This window comes from Trachurus japonicus, chromosome 6 (assembly GCF_045865225.1).
Source record: "Trachurus japonicus isolate A0001 chromosome 6, Traja_1.0".
NCBI classification, from domain to species: Eukaryota; Metazoa; Chordata; class Actinopteri; order Carangiformes; family Carangidae; genus Trachurus; species Trachurus japonicus.
The window spans coordinates 37,849,110-37,872,354 of record NC_140912.1 but is presented as its reverse complement, the minus strand read 5'-3'; the positions used below and the strand labels follow the sequence as shown (position 1 = coordinate 37,872,354).

The 23,245-nt window shown below is 44.2% G+C and overlaps 1 protein-coding gene across 1 annotated transcript; it reads right to left on the bottom strand.

Annotated features, from left to right (window-relative positions):
* Positions 1-11,843: 11,843 nt before the first annotated feature.
* Positions 11,844-22,078, bottom strand: LOC146986655 (carbohydrate sulfotransferase 8-like). Its single transcript, XM_085780521.1, has 4 exons — positions 21,881-22,078; positions 15,298-15,372; positions 13,863-14,162; positions 11,844-12,780 (listed from the first exon to the last, which is right to left on the bottom strand). The coding sequence occupies exons 1-4, from the start codon at positions 22,043-22,045 to the stop codon at positions 12,094-12,096; spliced, it is 1,227 nt and encodes a 408-aa protein (XP_085636647.1). The 5' UTR covers positions 22,046-22,078; the 3' UTR covers positions 11,844-12,093.
* Positions 22,079-23,245: the final 1,167 nt, after the last annotated feature.

Here is a 23,245-nt window from a genome sequence, read left to right as displayed (position 1 = left end):
CGCGCAGCTTGTGAACAGGCAGCAGCTGTGTGACAGTATTGAAGTGAGTATAGGCCTGCTATGATAATATGAAAGTGTAAGAGTTAAAGGGGACATATTATGCAAAACTCACTTTTTCATTGCATGGTTACCTCAGCTACCAGAGCGAAGATGGTGGTTGTTACGACCCCAAACGACCACTATGTACATACACGGGAGGCAACATAAGTGTGGAGACAGGAGTTACAAATGCACGTAAAAAGGTTTATTGTTACAAGCAGGAGGGATAAAACAAGCTGAGCAACGGAGGCGGCTGGACTGGCAGGCAAACTGAAACAAAAGGAAAAAGGAAAGGACGGCCACCGCAGCCAACTCACACAGGGCCGTCGGACCAGGCACCGACCTTCTTCCCTATCCCCAACAGAACCGGAACCTAAACCCTGAACAGAAACAAAAACCGAATCAAAAGGTCTGCCAGCCAGCCGCGAGCACCACGCTCCCGGACCCACGAGAGGAAGCGTGGCCGAGGGTTGAGCGCAGGACCGGAGAGGGAGGAGAGAGAGAGCGCGCAGAACCTCCGCCTTTAAATACGCCCCGCAGCAATCACACACCTGGATGGAAAAAGAGCACAGGAGAGATTACGGCCAGGCCAGCAGAGGGGGACAATGTAACAGTGGTTGGTTTTTCTGACCAAAGCATGTTACTAACATTACTTTTAGACATCAAGGTACCATGTCAAAGAAGCAGAAATGAGCAGAATATGTCGCCTTTAAGCTATTGCTGCTATGAAAGCTTTATGCCCAAGGAAAACATTTAAAAACCACTCTCTTATCTCTCCTCAGGATTATTATTATTTAGGTTTCTGACAGCAGCAAAACAGAGGGACAAAGTGCCCCCCCCCCCTCCCAGTGCTGACAGTGAAAACTGGAAGTGTATATTGTCATAAAGAATCTTTAGAGGGCATGATGGCATATGTTATCAACTAAAGTAAAACTGTCTTTTGTTTTTTTGTCATATCAGTTGAACAAGGCAGCAACACCTGCCCATCATGAAGACGACATGTCACCTGCTTAGCTACACCATGACTGGACATTTGGAATAAAAAAAAGTTTAAATTTCATACATTTTTTGTTGGTGTTTGATTATTTATAAAAATGATGGTGATAAACACTGGTTGGAGGGCCCCCTCAGGAGTTTTGAGGATGAAGACATGGAGACCCCCCAGTTTAATTTATGCTGGAAAAAATTTTGTTTGGCTACACTGAATATGATTTTTTTTTTTTTAACTAAATTCTCAGTTTTATATGATTAATTTGTAAATTATTCTATCCAAAGTTTATATACTAGGCTACATGAGTCTTCTACATTTTCTATAAGAAGCCAAACTTCTTGGAACTGTCTGCATATGTTGGTCAGTATATCTCCTCCCTCTGTGATTGTGAGAATAAAAAAGCTGTTAAAACGTCTAATGATCTTTGTAAGCTTTACAAAATATGTATTTAAGTTTATGTTTTTTCTGTCTTGCTGTCAACCCCTGGTGTATTTATTTATGATGGTTTGGTTGTGTATTAATGTTGCAGGCCTATAGGCTGTATTCTGTATTCAGTCCTGTGTATACTCTTGTTGTCAATAAAGTTGTAAAAAAAAAAAAAAAAAATGAAGACATGGGCTGTGTTCGAAATCATCCACTCACTCACTCACTCCCTATCCACTACATCATGTATATGATATAGTGGACTACATCATGTACATGATGTAGGGAACGACGGGAGGAGAATTCGGACACTAGACGGTAATTTTCTGGACGTGGTTGCGTCAGCTGATGCGCCAGGTGTTGCTGTGACGGGAGCAGACGCGCCGAGAATCATGTAAACAAACCATGGATGTATGAAACAAACCGGACACATAAAAAATAAAATAAGAAAAACCGGACACTTGCGGGAACATTTTAGGATGTGATTCTGTGTGGTTGTGTTACTCGGACAATAAACTGTTGAAATATCGGAAGTTTGGTTTGGTAAACTGCTGTTGTGTGTCCCGACCGTGAGCCGCTAACGGCTCTGTGGCTATTAGCTTAGCTCGTCAGATCGTTTTTACTTCATATTCTACTACAGTTTCTTTATTAGATTGATTTAATGCTGCCTGTTAATGTTCGGATGCTGCTGCCAAACTCCTGCTCCTCGGGCGAGGCAAACGGAGCGAAGGCAAATACGTCTGAGGAGTTTTTTTGGTAAATTGCCTAAATAAATCATAGCTAACATGCTAATTAGCTTCCTCTTCTTCTCTGGCAAAACACGACCGCATTGCATTGTGGGATACGGGAGTAGAAAGTAGTGTACATCGCTTGTTCACTCAATTTCGCGGTGCATTGTGGGTGTTTTGTCATCCACTACATAGTGGATGAAATTAATCGCGGAGAATTCGAACAACACTACAAAATGGCGAACACACTATATAGTGCACTACATCCGTGATAGGGGGTGATTTCGAACACAGCCATGGAGACGTCAAACACAATCAGTGACGTCACTGTGTATTTTAAATAAACTTTATGGACAGAAACACACGATACAAAGCTAAGGGGGGGGGTTGCTCCATCTGAGTGAAGGACACACACACACTCACACACTTACACACACACGTCCTTGTAATTCTATCTTTGTGAGGACATTTCATTAACATAATGTGTTCCCTATTGCCCCTATAACCATAACTTAAACCATCACTCTCAACCTAATTTAAACCTAATTATGACCTATAAAGTCTTAACCCTCAAACTGCCGTTGGAAACAGTGAGGACCGAAGGCCAGAATGTCCTCACTTGGTAAAAATGTCCCCAATCTGTAGGTGAAAAACTCGTTACGGTCCTCACAAGTAGCAGTAAGTACAAGAACACACACACACAGTTAAACCTTCTCCTCCATGTTTCTGCCTCAGGCTGCGTGTGTCTCCCTTTACTGAACAAACCAGCACAAACCCTGGACCCCCCCTACTACCCCCCCCCCACACACACACACACACACACACCCTCCCCTCTCATTAAAGAAACCCTGCAGTTACTTCAATTAGATGAAACATGTAACGAGTTTAAAGATTTAAATATGGCTGCTGGGGGGGGGTGGGGGCTGTCAGAGGAGAGGGGGGGGGGGGGGCTGCAGGCTGCTGGGTGAGGGGCTGTCAGTCAGTCACAGAGCCCCCCCCAGTCCTTCACACCCTCAGGTGAGTTGTTGTATTTAAACAGGAGGAAACTGACTCCCTCTGGTGGCGAGGAGAGGAACTACTACTACACAGTAATAACTAGGCCTATATAGTTTTCCTCAGAGGATGTTGTTATTATGGGATGTAAAGCCCTTTGAGACAAACTGGTGGTAAAAACGGGCTATAGCTACAAATGAAATTGCCTTGCCTTGCCTAGTTACTATGGTTACTGTAATAACCGTTGGTCACCACCCGCAGAGAACAGCATTGTCTACTATTCATCTACAAAGCTCTACTCGGATCAATGTTGACTGTTAATGAATCACTGTTAAAATAAAGGTTAAATAAAAAGAAATAAAAAATGTTCTTTATTCGCCTTTGCTTCTTTATTAGCACGTAGAAGAGTTTTGTTGGAATGGAAGTCACCAGTCGCCCCCAAAGCTTCGCTGTGGCTTCAGGACCTCATGCTGTACTTAGAACTGGAGAAGATTAAATATATTTCCTTTTCCTCCTTGCTTCATCTCAAACCATTGAAAATATTACTTCTCAGTTTTGTGGTGTTTTTATTTTATTTTTATTACTCTCTCTTAAAGCAGAAGTAAGGTGAATGTTTGTGTTAATATAAGTCTTAAATAGTTGTATCTTCCGACAGCAATCACTTCTATAGAGTGTTTGGTCTGAAACACGGGTCTGTCAGTCACTCTGCTCTGCTCTGAGCCCAGGAGAAAACTTTCCTTGTATCCTACAACCTTTATCCAATGAGGAGAGAGAACGGCATAAAGGGGCAGTCCTCTCTGTGTGTGCAGCCAAGGGATGCGCCTGAATGTGGTGACGTAGGGACGAGGACCAATAGATCCATGACGAGGGCGGGGGCTGCTAACTCCATCTGCTGACAGGAAGTTATGGTGCGTTCAAGGCAACCCGTAACTCGTGTTTTTCCGACCTGTGAAGTGGTACCAGTTCGATCTGGTACGAGTTCACGGGTCAGAAGTTACGAGTGGCCGTTATAGTGACTTTCACCGGTAAAACAGGTCGGAGAAACACGAGTGGGTTGCCTGGAACGCTACAAAGTCGTAAGTTGTGACTTGAGGCTGTAATTTACGGTTTCAAAAGCCTGCCTGGAACGCAGCATTAGCCGAAACCACCGGATCGCTGACTTCTGCTTTAATTGTCTGTGTACTTTTATATTCGCATGTCTGTTTACGGTGAGAAGGAAGGATGTGTGTTATTATTACTGATCTGTAAAAACATGTTGTAGGATTGGGGAGGGGAGGGGGGGGGGGGGTACGGGAGGGGAAAAAATCCTTATTTTTCCATTGTAGATGAACTTTTACCTGTCAAATGAATAAAAACATTAATAAAAATGATGAAATGATAAAAAATCCATGATGATGGGACCAGTGTGTGTGTGTGTCCACGGGGGGGGGGGTCCTGACCCTGAGGGGGTCTTCTGTCCGAAGACAAAGAGACAGAAGACTCTACCCCCCCCCCCCCCCCCCGCCCCCCCTCCCCCTCCTCCCTGAGGCTGGAGGTGACAGACACAGACATGAAGCTGCTGCTGCAGGACACACACACACACACACACACACACACACTCTCTCTCTCTCTCTTTGTTGTGAGCTGGATGGATCTGGATCGGTCCAGATGATGAAGAAAATAAAGAAGATGATGAAGGAAGATGTAGAAGAGTTCACTTACCTAGGAGCAGGGCCGTTGCTAGGAATTCTGGGCCCCCTTAAAGAATACTAAAGTGGGCCCCTCCCCCTAACTTTTCCAGTTTTTTTCTTAGACTACGTATGTATTATGGTTTTTTATTTAGCCTTCTTTGTTTTGATGCTAATGCAGCATTACACTGCAAAAACTCAAGTATCTTAGCAAGAATATTTGTCTTATTTCTAAAAGTCAAAATGCCATTTCTAGTCAAAACAAATCTCATTCTACTTAAAATAAGACTCATCATATTAAAAGTAGCTTGTTTTTAGACACTTTTTACTTCTTTCAAGCAGATTTTCACTTGGAATAAGTAGAAAAATCTGATAGTGGAGCAAGTTTTTCTTCCTTATTACAAGCACAAAAAACTTACTTTCACTGGCAGATTTTTCTATTTATTGTGAATTTAAGTGAAAATGATCTAAAAACAAGTTAATTTTTAGGTGATGAGTCTTATTTTAAGTGGATATATATATACCGCGAGTAGCCTATAATGACAATTATAAAACGTAAAGGTGAAATCCGGCGATCTGATTGGTTGTTAACCGTGGTATAATGAGCAGTTACCACGGCTACTATTCTAAAGCCTTATCACAGCGTAGGCTATCACTCCGCCTCAGGCACGTATGACTGGTATGAATGGAAGTTGTTGTCATGTATCCATGACAACGGACTGTTGCAGTCCGTAGCAACAGACAGTTGATGTTTTTAAGATGTTAAAACTGTAGTAAAGTAGTGTAATTGACATGTTGAAGGTGAACTTTGACCTCCAGAGGGTTAACAATGGTAGAGGGGACTGAGCAGTGACAGAGCTACTTGGAGCTAACGTCTGGAGAGGTGGGAACAGCTTTTTATTCTGCTTGAATAAAACTACATGAAATTGATTGCGTATCCCTCTTTCATATTGTCATTATTGGTAACTGTTTTATAAAAGCAATAATGAGCATAGACCACGGACTGGAGGGATATATTGCTTAAACAAAGGCATTCTGATTCTATTCTATTCTAAAGCAGGGTCCTCAAAATCCAATGGCAAGACCACATTAGTACAGAAGAACTACTAGAAAGAGCCGACATGAGGCCACTGAGCGAGGAGGTGAAGAGGAGAAGATGGAAGATGATTGGTCAGGACCAAAGTAATAAGAACATGTTCTTAATTGATTTCGCCTGGTTAAATAAAGGTTAAATAAATAAAAATAATAAAGTAAGAAGAGGGAGAAACAGTGGAGAAGGAAAGAGAAGAGAAGAGGAAGAACAACTCATCATCCTCACACACACATTTAGATCCAAACAGATGTTTATTTGTTGTCATAGTAACAAACAGCTGATGTGATGATGGCAGTGTTAAGGCTCTGAGGTCACCGGTCTGTGGCTCCGCCCCCTCAGGCCCCGCCCACACGGAGTCATGATGTCAGAACAGAGGCCACGCCCCCTCTGTGTGACGTCATAGTCTCTGCTCTTCACCCATTGGTCGCCCTGGACCGCTGGTCTGAGATCAGACTTCACAGAAGTCGTTTCACCAACGCCGCGTTTCCACCGAGCGAACCAGGAAGTAAATGTAGAACAGTTGGGGCGTGGTCAGCGCACTGAACTGATCTCTGATTGGATGATGAGCTCTCGGCGGGATATTCAGGCTGTTGACACGGAAACGATCTGAGCAGAAAACACTAAAGTGTTGAACTTGTTTTTAGTTTTTTCAAAGGAGGTTAAATCTAAAGCAACTGGACTTAGTTATTTGTCTAGGAAGACGTTTCACCTTCATCAGTTCATGTAGCATCTGACCAGGCTGGGACTGGTCCAACTATCTGGTGTGGAGACTCACTATTTAACCTCTTGTGTGGGCGTTCACAAGGGTGATGATGTCACTGTTTCCCTTTTGTGCTCCAAGTGCCAACGACAGTCGTTTAAATGACTGCCTTTGATGGAAAGTTGGTTTCGACTTCATTAGTGCCCTATTGTGTTATAACGACATAGGGCACTAAATAGTGAGTCTCCACACCAGATAGTTGGACCAGTCCCAGCCTGGTCAGATGCTACATGAACTGATGAAGGTGTCATCAGGTCTTCCTAGACAAATAACTAAGTCCAGTTGCTTTAGATTTAACCTCCTTTGAAATACTATGACCTGGAAAAATGAGAATATGCACAGGCCAACTTGTTTTTAGATAATTTTTACATGTTTCAAACAGATTTTCACTTGAGATAAGTAGAAACTTTTTATACTACTTATTTCAAGTGAAAATATGGTTGAAAGAAGTGAAAATGATCTAAAAAGAAGTTAATTTTTAGGTGATGAGTCTTATTTTAAGTGGAAAGAGATTAGTTTTGACTAGAAATGAGACATTTTGACAAGAAATAAGACAAATATTCTTGGAAAGATTTAGAGTTTTTGCAGTGTGGGACTCTCAGGAACCGTCTAGTTCCTGGAACCTTCGGTGGAAACGCAGCTTCAGTGACTCAGAGCAAATAAACTCGTGGCAACTAGGGTTGTCAGTCTTCCCCCCAAATCAGATTCAATTGTCTAATGTGTTTTTGTTGTTTTATCTCATCATATCCACCTATAGCAGCTTATTATTACGTCCTGCGTCCACTAAAGGGGCATTCCACCCAAATCTAATATGTAACATATCAACACATTTAAGTTTTACCAACTCAATATAAAACTTCAAGAAGGGAAATCTGAATATTATTATAAGTAGTGGAGCAACAGATCACCTTCAAATGTTCTTTTTTTAAATAATCTGAATTCAGTTTGAACAGAGAAGTTGGATCAGACAGAACTAGAGACAGATGTTTAACCTCAGACCTGAACACAATTAACTGACAGCAAACAAACACAAACTTCCATGATGTGATGCACGTGTGTGTGTGTGTGTGTGTGTGTATATATGTGTGTGTGTGTGTGTGTGTGTGTGTGTTGGTCCAGACACACACACTGATCTATAAAAAGTCACTTCCTGTGAATTAAACAGTTTAAAACCAACAGTAACAAAACATCTGCAGTCACAAACATCTGTCCCAGAGCAGCCGTGCCCCAGCTGGGCCACCGGGCGGCGCTACAGAGCTCAGAGGTCAGGGGTCAGGGGTCAGAGGTCAGAGGTCAGGGGTCAGGGGTCAGGGGCTGTGTCCGAAATCACCCTACTCACTATATAGTGAATTCAGCCGGTGTAGCATAGACCTACGGGTGTATACCGTAGATGACCATTTATTAGCCCGGGCGTTTAATATGCTAAATCGACTTGGACCCCAGGCGTTTATAAGAACCAGGCGCGTATTTGCAACAGGCTACAATTTATTTTTGCAATGAGCAGCACCAAACCATCATGCAAAGAACAAGGAGGTCACCATAGCAACACTGGAACAAAACTACTTTTTCCCCCGACGCATCTTTATTGACATCAGACAATAAATAAAAAGACAGTTTGTCTGTGTTACGGCGACACAGGGAGCTGATCAGAGCAGTGTTATGAATGATAATGGAAAGGGGGGTCGATCGCAGTAATTTCAACACTGTAGCGCATTTATCTACCGTATATCCCTATATCCCTCAGTCTAGCGCGCCTGTGTTTGTGTGTCTGTGTGTGCGCCTGCATGCGGGAGAGAGAGCGAGAGGAGGGGCTGACTGACAGAAGAGGTGAGAGCCGGTGAAGCGCTGTTAAAAAAAACTTTTGTTTTCTGTGCAAGACCATGGTAAACACTTAATCGCCCGGGCGTTTAATTGAACCGGCGTTTATTCTGCCAAATGAGGTCGGACCCCGGCGGCTATTAGAGCACAGGCGCGTATTTGCACGCGGGCGATTATTTGGTCATCTACGGTAGGTACCAACATAAAAAGAGGAGTAAAGCAATATATTAAGCGGCAATATATATATATTTAAGCATCAAAGATGTTCAATCAAACCCACATAGTTTGAAACAACGTTCACAACACACACAGCCAGTGTCACAACTAAGCATAAAGTCCGCTAGCTTAATGCTAACGTATAATGTAAAATCTCATAGACGGGCTAACAGAAATTAGCCTCGCTATCCAGACTCTGTGGTCAGTTTATAACACTTGTTAGGAAATTTGCTCCGACGTTTGTTTTGGGAGTCTGTGGAAGCCGTGACCGGACAACTCTGGCAGCTGGACACATTTATTGAGGTAGCTACACCGGTCACTACTGCATTTATTTGGTAGCTACACCGGTCACTACTGCATTTATTTGGTAGCTACACCGGTCACTCTGGGCCGCTGTGGTAACGGCGATCCGTGACCACAATGCATGATGGGATATCTTGCTCCGATTAGTGACCATCGGATGTTCCCCAGATAGCAAAATGACATTGAATCAACGTTGAATTATGGTCAGAAAGGTTGATTGTTGGTTATGGTTGAAAAATCAATGCTAGATCAACGTTCTAAAAATGTAATGTTGAAAATATGACATTGAATCAACATTGAAGGATGGTTGAAATTGTAAATTGAAATGCCAACATTGAATCAACATTGTTTCACTGATGCTGTTTCAATGCACTGAACTGGGTGAGACCACATAATGAGAGGAAGGGGGTGTCAAACATATTCAATTAAGCACCTTATGCTGTATACGTGATTTTTTTTTTTACTGTTAAAATCCTCTGAAGGCTTGTTTCTAGTTCATGACAAAAACGTCTACAATTTGTTCTCAGACAGTGAGAGCAAGGAGTGGAGCAGTCCAAAGCTCCACTTTACACCTAGTGGTGGTACATCCCAACTGCCAGGCGGCAGCAGTCGCCTTTTTTTTCTTCTCTCCCCTCTTTGACAGCGCTGGACCCTGCTCCTGTTAAAGTAAGTTAAAAATATTTTTATTTTACTGATTATAAAGATATTAGCTGTGTTTTTTGCTTAATGGAGTTTATTAAATTTTGTTCATGATGTATTTTAACTGGCACGTTTTCAAGCATACAGCTTCGGTTTAGCTGTCCAGGTGAGTGATAAAAACTGTTAATTTGAGAGTAAATATTATACAATACACGGTCTAAAATAGCATTCGACATCCACCAAAGGCTTTTAGACTAGTTTTCGGCGTGAGACCTAGTGGCATAGCTACCGGTAACTGGCTGCTGGTCTGTGTTGTGGCTGGAGCAGCTGCCGTTAGCGCAGCTCCACCTGAGCTTTGTGAATTACCGGCGACCGGAGCGTCTCAGCAGCAGCTTGGACGTCCTGTGTCGGGGAAACGCTTATTTACGTGACAAAATAATCAATGACAATCGCCTGACATTTTGTTTGTTTTACATGTAGGTTAAAAGGTGTGAGAGGCTGAGCCATGCCTCCGTCTAGGACGCAGCGCTGCCGGGAAGAGTCCGTGAAGATGATTGAGCACATAACCCCGGACCTCCCTGTCCCGGCTCCCGGTCCCATCCCGGTTCCACTACAAAGTCCTGCTGCTCAGCTGCTCAGCCACAAGTGCATCAACAGACACACGTCTCCTTCTACAACAACATCACTCTACAGTCCAACACCCGCAGACAGCTGCTCCTCCGGACCCACCGGAGGGGGACACACCTCTGGAGCTGCCTCCTCATCCAGCTGAGGACAGCAGCACAAAGACTGGACTCTTTAAAACAGGCCTGAACACCTTTAACTGCTAACAGCCGTATGGATTAGGTAACGTTATGCCCTCTGGTGAGCGAGCCTTTCTTTGAATGAAAAGTGCATTATAAGTTAAATCGATTATTATGGTCATTAATAATTAGCCTAATAAAATGCTGGCTGTACAATGTAATGGCTCCTATGAGTAGTTCCCTGAGTCAAGCTCTATGTTTTTGTTTTGCTCGTAGCGTTGTTATTTCATGTGCGGTGCCACGGCTCCGATCGGGAGACTGATAAAACTAGGAGAACTAAGTCATATGTTTTCACATAAACTTGCCTTTTCAGAATAAACCTTGAATATTAAAAGCCTGTTTTCTGTCACTTTTTTCAGTTATTCGAATATGTTTAGTATGATTCCATATTTTTGGACTAAAATAACATTTATATCTGCCTACAATTAACACAGATACTTCCATTTAGATAACAGTCGATTCAGTAACATGTTTTCAATGTAAAATCAACTAAAAATATAGCAGCAGATTGCTTTTAGATGAACGTTGAATCAGTGTTGATTCAGTATCGCTTAATGGTTGAAAATATGACGTTGATTCAACATCTATCATAACGAGCGCTTTCAATGTTGATTAAATGTCGGGAATCAATGTTGATTCAACGTAGCTGCCTGACCATACTTCAACGTTGATTCAATGTCATTTTGCTATCTGGGTCACTACATTTCACGGTGAATTGTGGGATAGATTCAGTCACTATAGGACGAATCTCCTTGTTGTTTACAACTACTTCCTGGTAGAAAACCAGCATGAGAACAATAGTGACGGACGAGAGTTTCACTATATATATCAAATTTTTCACGTTACTATATCACCGTTTAGACTAATCTGATGTTTGTAAAGTTTATAAAACCAATGATTGGACAAACATTACTATTTCTGTGTGCATGTTTTTGTAATTAGTCATGGTTATCATAGATTAGCAAGGCTAACGGTTAGCTACCTGTTTAACTTTAATAACTCAGTGACTCAATAAACGCTCCATGAAAAAATATTTTCTCCAGCGGATATCTGAGTTCCAACATGACTGAGCTAACTGGAGTAGTTTCATGTCGTGTCCCACAACGGGAGGGTTTTAACAGCTGACGTCCTGCTGTTAGCTTAGCTGCTGCTGTTAGCTTAGCTACCGCTGTTAGCTTAGCTACCGCCGTTAGCTTAGCTGCCGTTAGCTGTCCCTGTTAGCTGAGTCACTGATGCTTTCTAGACACTGTGATTCCCCCAAACTGAATAAATACAACACATAGCAACACAAAACACACACACAGAAATAGTAATGTTTCTTCAATCATTTCAGATTTGTCTAAACGGTGATAGGGCCTGAAAAATATGATATATAGCTAAACTCTGGTTCGTTACTATTGATCTCATTCACATTACAGCTGGTTTACTACCCGGAAGTAGAATGTAAACAACAAGGAGATTCAGTCAGTGAACATTAATAATCACTAAACATTCAGACACCACTACAAAATGGCGTGGTCACTATATAGTGAGTAGGGGGGATTTCAGACACAGCCAGGGTCACGGTCAGGGGTCAGAGGTCAAGGTCAGTGCAGGTCAGTGCAGGTCAGAGGTCAGGGGTCAGTGCAGGTCGCTGAAGGGCTTGTCGTAGTCGAACATCAGGTAGTCCATGTAGTAGAAGTCGAAGGCCTTCTGGCGCTCGGTGGCGTTGAGCTGGGAGAAGTAGGAGCGCGTGATGGCGCTGGACGTCCGCTCGGCGCGCGGGTTTCGGTCCTTGAAGCGGGGGAAGGTCAGGTTGCCGGGGGCGCCCGCGCGGCGCAGCAGGAAGTTGGCCTCCTCCTCCAGCCGCTCGAACTTCCCGATGAAGTCGTAGCGCAGCCGGCAGGGATGGCACAGCTGGCTGACGGGCTCCCAGTGGATGTCCAGCCCCACCGGCCGCCGCACGTCCAGCAGGTACTGCACGAACTCCCGGAACGTCACGCCGGCGCCGGAGCGCAGCGCCGCGCGCGTGGCGTTGGCGCGGTAACGGGAGATGATGGGCCGGCCGAACACCGGGTGGTAGTAGGAGTTGGGGCTCTCGAACTTGTCCCTGAAGGCCGAGACCAGGCGCTCGAACGGCTCGCGCACGAACAGCACCTTGGTGTAGGAGCGCAGCCGCGCGGCCACGCCGGCGCCGTCGTAGCCGTCCAGCCGCCGCAGCCGGTTGGCGTAGTGCGCCGCGTCGTGGGGGATCGCCGCGGGCGACGAGGCCGCGCCGCCCAGGACCATCAGGACGCGCTTCCAGTTGGAGCAGCCGGCCTTCGGAACCTCGGACAAACACAGGAAGACCAGGACAAAGTCAGCTACTAGCATCTGTTCCCTTCCTCCATCCTTCCTCCATCCTTCCTTCTTTCTTTCCTTTCTCCCTTCCTCCTTTCCACAATCCTTTTCCTCTTCCTTCCTTCCTTCCTTCCTTCCTTCCTTCCTTCCTTCCTTCCTTCCTTCTTTCCTTCCTTTCTCCCTTCCTTCTTTCCACAATCCTTTTCCCCTTCCTTCCTCCATCCTTCCTTCTTTCCTTCCTTTCTCCCTTCCTTCTTTCCAAAATCCTTTTCCTCTTCCTTCCTTCCTTCCTTCCTTCCTTCCTTCCTTCCTTCCTTCCTTCCTTCCTTCCTTCCTTCCTTCCTTCCTTCTTTCCTTCCTTTCTCCCTTCCTTCTTTCCACAATCCTTTTCCCCTTCCTTCCTCCATCCTTCCTTCTTTCCTTCCTTTCTCCCTTCCTTCTTTCCAAAATCCTTTTCCTCTTCCTTCCTTCCTTCCTTCCTTCCTTCCTTCCTTCCTTCCTTCCTTCCTTCCTTCCTTTCTCCCTTCCTTCCTTCCTTCCTTCCTTTCTCCCTTCCTTCTTTCCACAATCCTTTTCCCCTTCCTTCCTCCATCCTTCCTTCTTTCCTTCCTTTCTCCCTTCCTTCTTTCCAAAATCCTTTTCCTCTTCCTTCCTTCCTTCCGCTTCCTTCCTTGACCTAATCTGTTCCTTCCCTCCACTTTTCTTTCCTTCCTTTCTCCCTTCCTTCTTTCCACAATCCTTTTCCCCTTCCTTCCTTCCTTCCTTCCTTCCTCCATCCTTCCTTCTTTCCTTCCTTTCTCCCTTCCTTCTTTCCAAAATCCTTTCCCCCTTCCTTCCTTCGTTCGTTCGTTAGTTCCTTCCTTCCTTCCTTCCTTCCTTCCTTCCTCCATCCTTCCTTCTTTCCACAATCCTTTTCCTCTTCCTTCCTTCCTTCCTTGACCTAATCTGTTCCTTCCCTCCATTTTTCTTTCCTTCATTTTTCCCTTCCTTCCTTCCTTCCTTCCTTCCTTCTTTAGGGTTAAATAATCTTGCTACCATGTGAAGCACCTCGAGTCGTCTTGTCTCGTTACCTCGCAGTACAGCAGACGTGACCGGTCCTCCACGTAGACCCGGGACACCTGGCGCCGCGTCACCGGCTGCTCGGTGGCGCCCCCTGGCTGGTACTTGGAGCAGACGGCGCTGAGCCGGCGGCGGCGGGACGCCTGCGTCCGGGCCAGCTGCTGCTGCTGCTGCTCCTCGCCGCCGCCACCGGGGGGCGCCGCGCTGCTCTTCAGCAGCTTCCTGTGGCGTTTGGTCACGCCCACCTCTGACCTCACGGCTCCGCCCCCGACCGCCGCCTCAGAGACTCGGTCCAAGTGCAAGTCATCACTCTACAAGAAAAGGACTTTTTATTTTTTTTTGGACAAAGACACAACATTCTTTATACAACTGGTAGTAGCTACTTATGGCCAACTTTCATATCCACAAAAAAAAACGGACAGAATCAAAACCCAGCCTGGATCATTTCACACAAGAAATTCTCCAATATGCAACTACAATAAAAGACATTAAAAATAAAAAAGCTATGAAAACGAACTGTATTAATTCAGAGCTGAAAGGAACACGTCACTTTGTTCATGGGGGGGGGTTACTGATTAATGAAAAACAGACTGAAGAACCAAATAATCGGTTTTCATGATTAGATAACAGGAGAAGTTACACAATGGCCCTTTAAACCAGAGCTGCAACTAACCATTATTTTCATTATTGATTAATCTGTTGATTATTTAAACCATTAATCGATTAGTTGTCTGGTCAATAAAATGTCTAAAAACATCAACCAGTGTTTCTCAAACCACCAGACGACATCGTCCTCACGTCTTGTTTTGTCCACAAACCAAAGAGAGACTCAGTTTATTGTCATAAAGGAACAAAGAATTAATTAATTGCTTTAATCATGCCCTGTCTTCACATCTTGAAACTAGCCTACTTGTTCATGCTTTCATTGAATCTGTCACCACATTTCGCTAAATACCCGTGCAAACTCGGTTGCAACTTGTCTGATTGATTTTTGTATGTCTGTCCAGATTTTGTCTTTGTCTTGTTTTTTTTTTTTTTTTTTTATTGTATTGTTCTGTATCCTTTCATTGTACTGTGATGTGTTGTGTTGTTGTGTTTTATGTTGATGTGAGGAGCGCAGGACCCCCTCGAAAACGAATTGCGACAACTCAAGGGGTTTATCCTGCTGATAATAAACAACTTAAACAACAAGAAAGCAGAAATATTCACATTGAAGAAGCTGAAATCAGAGAATCTGGAGCTTTTTTTTCTTTAAAAACGACTCAAACTGATTATTAGATTATCAGAATAGTTGACGATTCATTTAATAGTCGATTATTGTTGGATTAATTAATTAATTGTGGCAGCTCTAGTTGTCTGTGTGTGATGCTGTGTGTGTGTGATGCTGTGTGTGTCCTCTAGGTGTCACTGTGTGTGTGTGTGTGTGTGTTGGAGCAGCAGACTCACCCTCTCCACCGGCCACCGGGGGGCGATCAACACACTTAGACCTGCAAGGAACACACACACACACACACACACACACACACACACACACACACACACACAGGTTATAACAGGCTCATCAACATGTCTGATCATGTCTCTCTGTCTCTGTGGTGTGTGTGTGTGTGTGTGTGTAGGTAAACACACCTGCACAGGTGTGTTTACCTACACACACACACTCACACACTTCCTGTTTGCACACACCTGTCCTCCCTGTCCGTTCACTGTTGCCCTGACGACGAGGGACCCAGTGAGCTTCAGTTACTGACCTGACTGTGAGAGGTCGTCTTATTCTGAAAGGAAACCTGCTTCCTGTGTGTGTGTCTGTGTGTGTGTGTGTGTGTGTGTGTGTGTGTGTGTGTGTGTGTGTGTGTGTGTGTGTGTGTGTGTGTGTCAGTGTGTGTGTGTGTGTTGTCGGAGCAGACAAAGTAAACACACACTGCTGACAGCTCTCGACTCAACAGGAGGCGAACGATGCTCCAACAAACTCTGGCAGCAGAAATAGACACACACACACACACAACTATACACACACACACAGACACACACACACACACACACACACACACTGAAAGGAAACACAAATGACTGTAACACATTTTCATACGGTCACATAAAACAAAGTCGTGATCAAACACGCACACACTCTCTCTGGGGTGTGTGTGTGTGTGTTTGTGTTTGTGTGTGTGTGTGTGTGTGTGTGTGTGTGTGTGTGTGTGTGTGTGTGTGAGTGTATAGTTGTGTGTGTGTGTGTGTGTGTGTGTGTGTGTCCAGATGGCCTCTCAGCTTCCTGACACTGAAGGTGAGCGCAGCAGCAGCTCCTGGTTATTTATTATTACCCAGCATGCACCACTCCCATCACACACACACACACACACACACACACACAGTCACATGGTCACACCACCACCTGAACCGATGATGTCACTCTGACATCATCTCACCTACACAAGGCCGACGCCCACTCTCACCTGCAGCCAGGGCCGTTGTCTAGGGGAGAAAGGTGATGGTAACTCTAGGGGCCCAGCGCCCAGTGGGGCCCATAAAAAACCCCAGTAGTCTAATCTTTGTATGACTGATTTATTCTGCGTAAGACCCTGACTAATACTCATAGTACACTGTAAAAACTCTACATCTTTCCAAGAATATTTGTCTTATTTCTTGTCCAAATGTCTCATTTCTAGTCAAAACTAATCTCTTTCCACTTAAAATAAGACTCATCACCTAAAGATGAACTTGTTTTTAGATCATTTTCACTTGTTTCAAACTAATTTTCACTTGAAATAAGTAGAAAAATCTGCCAGTGAAAGCAACGTTTTTTTGTGCTTGTAATAAGGAAGAAAAACTTGCTCCACTATCAGATTTTTCTACTTATTTCAAGTGAAAATCTGCTTGAAAGAAGTAAAAAGTGTCTAAAAACAAGCTGCTTTTTATGTGATGAGTCTTATTTTAAGTAGAATGAGATTTGTTTTGACTAGAAATAAGACAAATATTCTTGCTAAGATACTTGAGTTTTTGCAGTGTAATGCTGCATTAGCATCAAAACAAAGAAGGCTAAATAAAAAATGATAATACATACGTAGTCTAAGAAAAAAAAAACTGGAAAAGTTAGGGGGAGGGGCCCACTTTAGTATTCTTTAAGGGGGCCCAGAATTCCTAGCAACGGCCCTGCCTGCACCAGCACCATCACCATGGTGATTAATGTTCAGATTTTTTTTTTTGTTTGTTTATTACAATTTTTATATGATATTGTTTATACAAACAATATCATATAAAAAACAACATGACTGGGATGGTGATGGTGATGAGGTATGAAACCCAGGAGGGCTTCTATGAAAACCTCTCCTACATATTCAAAGATCAAATTTGTTACAGTTTAAAGACAATAACATAGGAAAATAATTCAACAATGATGAAAAATAAGTAGAAAAGGAAGAGATTAAACAGTAAATATAAGGAAGTAAGGAAAAAAAAATACATACTGTACATAAATGAATAATACAAAACAAAGTGTCGTCACGGGGGATTTAACCTGCTGGGGGTTTTGTTTCCATGGCAGCAGGATTTAAACTCCACAGATTAAACTGTGACAAATATTCAACTCTTCAGTTCAGAGCAGATTAAAGAGGAGGGGGGGGGGGGGGGGGGCAGACTGCTGCTCATCTACAAGCTAGAGGTTTGTGTTAAAGGGATAGTTCAACATTTAGTCAAACTGGCCCATCACCATAATCCCCTATAGTCATAGCAGTAGGTTCGTTACCTTTAATTGTCGGTGCAAGCTGTTTTTAGAACGGCGGAGCAGAGCCGTGAGCTGCTCAGAGCTACGCTACAGAGGCTCATTATGGGATTTCTTGGTTTCCCTCATCATCAAAGTCATCAAATACACAATCCAACAACTCCACAACGCTCTGGTGGACAAGTTGTGAGCTGCACATTCACCACGCTATGAGATAATAACACAACGTTACCACACAGAGTTGTTTTAGAGGGAAATACAGAGACTGTTGATGAAAAACTGTCCCTGAAGGCAACGTGCATCAGCGGTTTTGCATGAATTTCCCTCTAAAACAATATAATATATATAATATATAATTGTAAGTGTGGCTCCGTCTCTTTTTACTTTTTAAACACACACTAAAATTATGGAGCGCAAGCATGTAGTTGACGCGTGTCTTCTGCCACAAAAACTCCACAGTTCTTCTTTCTCACGAGGGTTTATTTATTGAAACCTTTCTTCAAGTTACAACAAATAATAAAAAACTGTGTAGCAATCCAAAATCAGGCAATAATCATTAGCACAATTAGCAGTGTGCTCTCCTCGCCTCCATAATCATAACTGAACCGAATTACGCACACATCACGTTACGCACATCTCGGCCAATAAGAAGAGAGCAGTTGTTACTAACTAATAGGCACTCTTATAACCTCAAATACGGTATATAAAGGATAAATCCAACAAATCTAAATTATGTATCACCTTATGTGTAATATACAAAATGGCTCTAACAATAATGTTATAATAATGACAGACGACTAAACTAAAGTAAAGAATCAGGACATTTGTCAGTTTGGGACTTTGTTCAAACTAGTTAAACAGCAACAAGCTGAGACTCTGATTCTGATCCACAGGTCCAGAACCACCACACACACACATTAACACACACACACATTAACACACATTAACACACACACAGATACACACACACACACACACACACACACACACACACACACACACACACAGACACACACTCTCTCTCTCCTGTTTTATTCATCAGTCTGCAGCTTCATGTCGCTCGTCATCACAGTGAACTCTGCACAGCTGCATGAATAACACACAAGACCATGAATAATACACACACACACACACACACACACACACCTACACACACACCTACACACACACACACACACACACACACACACACACACACACACTGTGACACACACACACACACACACACTGAGCTGTTCAGGGTTTTATTGAGCATCATAAACTGAGTTCAGTCAGGTCGTGTGACGTGTGATGTCATTTCCACAGTGACCTCTCGCTGGCGTGTCGTCATGGCGACAGCATCGCTCTCCTCCGTCTCAGGTCGACGACCCTCGGCTAACGAGCACCAGACCATGACATCATCATCACCACGGCGCCATGAGGTCACAGCATCACCATGAAACTTCACCAGTTCATCACAGTAAGACAGTTATTCTTTGTATTATAAGTTTTGTCAAATGTTATGTTTAAATATGTAAATGAGGCTATGTCTAATTAAATATGCGCTAATTTGCATATATTTCCAGAACATAAATCTGAACAATGGATAAAGCTGCTTTGTTTTATCTTGTTGACATATTAGAGTCTTTAGTTTTTCCAGAGGAGGATTGTGGATATCTCTTTTTATCACTCTGTAAATGAGAAAATACTGTCACCAGCCCTTTAAAACATCTAATGTCTCCATGTTTTTAGTAATAAAATGTTGTATAAATGAGGCTGTGAATGATATATCAACAATCCCCTCTGTAAAAACCTTCAGAATATAGAAAGGGATCAAAGTGGAAGGTTTGGTGTCTGGAAGCTGCTGAAGTGGAGATTTCTAGAGAGGAGTCTGAGTCTGAAAAACTCTTTCTGAGGAAACGCCCTTTAAAGACTTGGACTGTAAAACTACAGAGATAGTAGACTTTAGATCTACTGTCAGGTCGCCTGTTGCCTGTTGCTTCAGCTCTGTTAGCATCGGTTCATCAGCTTTCTTCAGCTGTCATGTTTCCACTGTATTGCAGCAGACTTCAACTCTTCAAACTCTATTACTGTTGCACTTAAATCTACAGTTTTAACTCCATGTTGTTCTGCCTTTCTAACGTTTCTTTTAGCCATGTTAAAGCCGTTCATATACTTTATATAGCTATAGCATCATCAGCCTTTTCAACAGCTAATTCAGCACTGCTTCAACAATGGCGTTCAGCTGCTTTCAGCATTCACATGCATTTCCATCAGGAAATGCTTTCTTTTTCTAGTTACTTTCCCCAAAAACGGAATTACTAGATTATAAGTAAGTAACTATTGCATTACGTTTTTTAAATGTTCAAATATGTCAAATTACTTGGACCCCCCCCCCAAACCTCCTGTTTATCTGGAAACTAACCAACTCACTCAGGAGGAATACTGCTGCTCAGAGCCTGAAAAACTCTGAGGAAACGGCCTTTAAAGACTTGGACTGTAAAACTACAGAGATTGTTATTGTCAATCCTACTTTTAGGATTTGTTGCTATGATACAAAGGAAATGACATCATTGTTCAGCAGAGAGAGAGCTTTACAACGACACCTGACATGACACGGCTCAGACTAACTCCTGGTGAGTTTAGGAGAAATCTACTGACGAAATGAAGTAAAATAAATAAATAAAAACCTTAAAGTGGATTGGACTGAGACACACACACACACACACACACACACACACACACACACACGCACACACACACACAGACTCATTGATCGGCTGCAGAGCAACAATCATCATGATCGATCAGTTTGACTGATACCTGATACCTGATCAATGAGGGCGGAGCCAGACACGACGCTCCGACCAATCAGACACCTGATCTCTGTGTGTGTGTATGTGTGTGTGTGTGTGTGTGTGTGTGTGTGTGTGTGTGTGTGTGTGTGTGTGTGTGTGTATTAGTCTGTGCTGCTGTTTGAGGTGGACGCTCTTATTTTGAAAACCTGCCCGTCTGCTCTGAGGCTCTGCTGAGTCATCGCTCACACTGAAGGATCAGATGACAACACACACACACACACACACACACACACACACACACACCCCCTTACCCCCCGGCGGCCCCCCGGGGGGCAGCAGCAGCTGAAAATAGCCCCATGCAGTGTCCTGAGAGGACGAGGGACGAGTTCCTCGGAGGGTTTGAACCTGTCTGGACTCGTTGCAGCGTCGCATCACAGCAGACAGACCATCGGCCAATCAGCTGAGAGCATCGGGACACGTGAGCAGGTCAAAGGTCAGAGGTCAGGACAGAAACCAGTTGGTCTCAAACTCTGAGTCCAGTCGCCCCAGTTCAGACTCTGAATGGGAAAGAAACTCATGGAACCAGATGTTGATCGGATCAGATCCAGGCTCCGTTACAGGAGGAAATAAACCAGATATAAACCAGTTATAGATCAGATATAGATCAATACGTCTGTCGTCTGTAGTCTGAACAGCTGATGCACATCTATGAACATGTGCACACGAGAATCGATTCTGAATCGAATCGAGACCCTCAGGGTGAATTCCAGTTCCTGTCTGAACCCTCAAGCTCAACTCTTTAATCTCAGCAGCCCTCCAAACCAGGTGTTAAGGGCTATTCCCTGAGCTTTCTCCTGGTTTTCCCTGTTAAAAGGGTTTTCCATGGAGTTTTTCCTCAGTGGATGTGAGGGTCTAAGGACAGAGGATGTTGTTATGATGGGATGTAAAGCCCTTTGAGACAAACTGTTGGTAAAAAACGGGCTATACTAATAAAATTGCCTTTCCTTGAACTTGTCCCTCAACTTCACATCCTGAGAATCAGGACAGTACGAGCACTTTTGAGACTGAGGCTAAAGAAAGGAATTGGAATTCACACTAAGAATCAGAATCAAATCAAATTGTGAGACTCCCACAGATTCCCAGTGTAGCCGATGTCATATCTGGCCCTCTGCGTTGTGTTTCTCACGGCCCTAGGTGGGGTTCGATCCCACGACCTCCCGCACCGGAGGCCACGATGCTAACCTCTTCGCCAAGAGGTTGACAACCACTTGGTGAGTTGGTTAGCACGTCCTTTATGGGTGGAGTGAGTGCACATCCGTTACACCAGCTCTATTATTTCTTCTTCAGCTTCAGTTGTTTCAGGTGTAAACACAGAAACCAGATCTGGGTCAGTTCTGATACGACATGATCACAAAGATCAGATATAGTCGACCAATCAGAGCTGGACATGAAGACCAGACAGCCTGAATGCTTTTCTATCCTGAGTTCAGAGAAACTGACCTGGACTGTGGCTCTGGTCCCGGTCCCGGTCCCGGTCCCGGTCGTGGTTCTGGTTCTGTCCGGTGTGGGGCAGCTCCTGCAGGTGCAGCAGCAGCAGCAGAGATCCAGCTCCCAGCAGCAGGAGGAGCCACAGGGAGACGGACGGCTTCATGGCGGCCGCCAGCAGCCTGCGGCTACCGCTACAGCCCAGCTGGCTCATCCCACACAGGCCACGCCCACTGGCCACGCCCACCGGCCCTGAGGAAAAAAAAAAAAAAAAATTTGTGTCTTGCCTCACTCCCGAGTCCATGACCAGCAGATAGACACCATCCTTTCCACTGTGTGTGCAGTAACCATGGAGATAGAGCCGTATCGCCGTAATTAGCTTAGCTCAAACACTGGAAGTGTATAGGTACTGTTAGCCTGCCTCCCACCTAAAGTCGCTAATTAGCTTAGCTCAAACGCTGGAAGTGTATGGGTAGTGTTAGCCTGCCTCCACCTAAAGTCGCTAATTAGCTTAGCTCAAACACTGGAAGTGTATGGGTAGTGTTAGCCTGCCTCCACCTAAAGTCGCTAATTAGCTTAGCTCAAACACTGGAAGTGTATGGGTAGTGTTAGCCTGCCTCCACCTAAAGTCGCTAATTAGCTTAGCTCAAACACTGGAAGTGTATGGGTAGTGTTAGCCTGCCTCCACCTAAAGTCGCTAATTAGCTTAGCTCAAACACTGGAAGTGTATGGGTAGTGTTAGCCTGCCTCCACCTAAAGTCGCTAATTAGCTTAGCTCAAACACTGGAAGTGTATGGGTAGTGTTAGCCTGCCTCCACCTAAAGTCATCAGAGAAACTCTTCAGCAACTCTAAAGGGAAACCGGCGGGCCGATCTTCCTCTCAGAGCTGACAAAACTCTCCGGTAAGGCATCTTGAGCGGTCAAATGCCGCTAACGGGACGAGATCGGTCAAAACGGAGGGTTCAAGCAAAGACGCTTTATTTTGGTTCAAGCTAGCTACATCGAGGGTAGGTTAGCTTCCTGTTTCAAAGTAAAAAAACAAATTCTATCGTCATGGTTTTCTGTATGTAAAGGGCAACGGGTGTTTTATTTTGTGAAAGTAACCGGAAGTGCGTTGGTCACAACGGCTAGCTTGAGTAGCGCCGAATTCATCCGAACAAAGCAGCGATTGGTAGAGTAGAGAATACTTTATTCATCCCGAGGAGGGAAATTCATATTAGTGTAGTAGCTCACACGACAATGACACAAAAAAGAAAGAAAGATGGAGCAGGGTCGCCGGATGGAGCAGGGCCGCCGGATGGAGCAGGGCCGCCGGATGGAGCAGGAACCGCCGGGTGGAGCAGGAACCGCCGGGTGGAGCAGGAACCGCCGGGTGGAGCAGGGCCGCCGGATGGAGCAGGAACCGCCGGGTGGA

Excerpts from the sequence above, each read along its gene's own strand:
- LOC146986655 (XM_085780521.1), bottom strand. The coding sequence starts at position 22,045 with ATGAGCCAGCTGGGCTGTAGCGGTAGCCGCAGGCTGCTGGCGGCCGCC. Across the intron at positions 15,373-21,880 it reads ACCAGAACCACGACCGGGAC|TGTGTGTGTGTGTGTGTGTG; the intron begins CGGGACCGGGAC and ends TGTGTGTGTGTG. Across the intron at positions 12,781-13,862 it reads CACGTCTGCTGTACTGCGAG|GTTCCGAAGGCCGGCTGCTC; the intron begins GTAACGAGACAA and ends TGTTTGTCCGAG.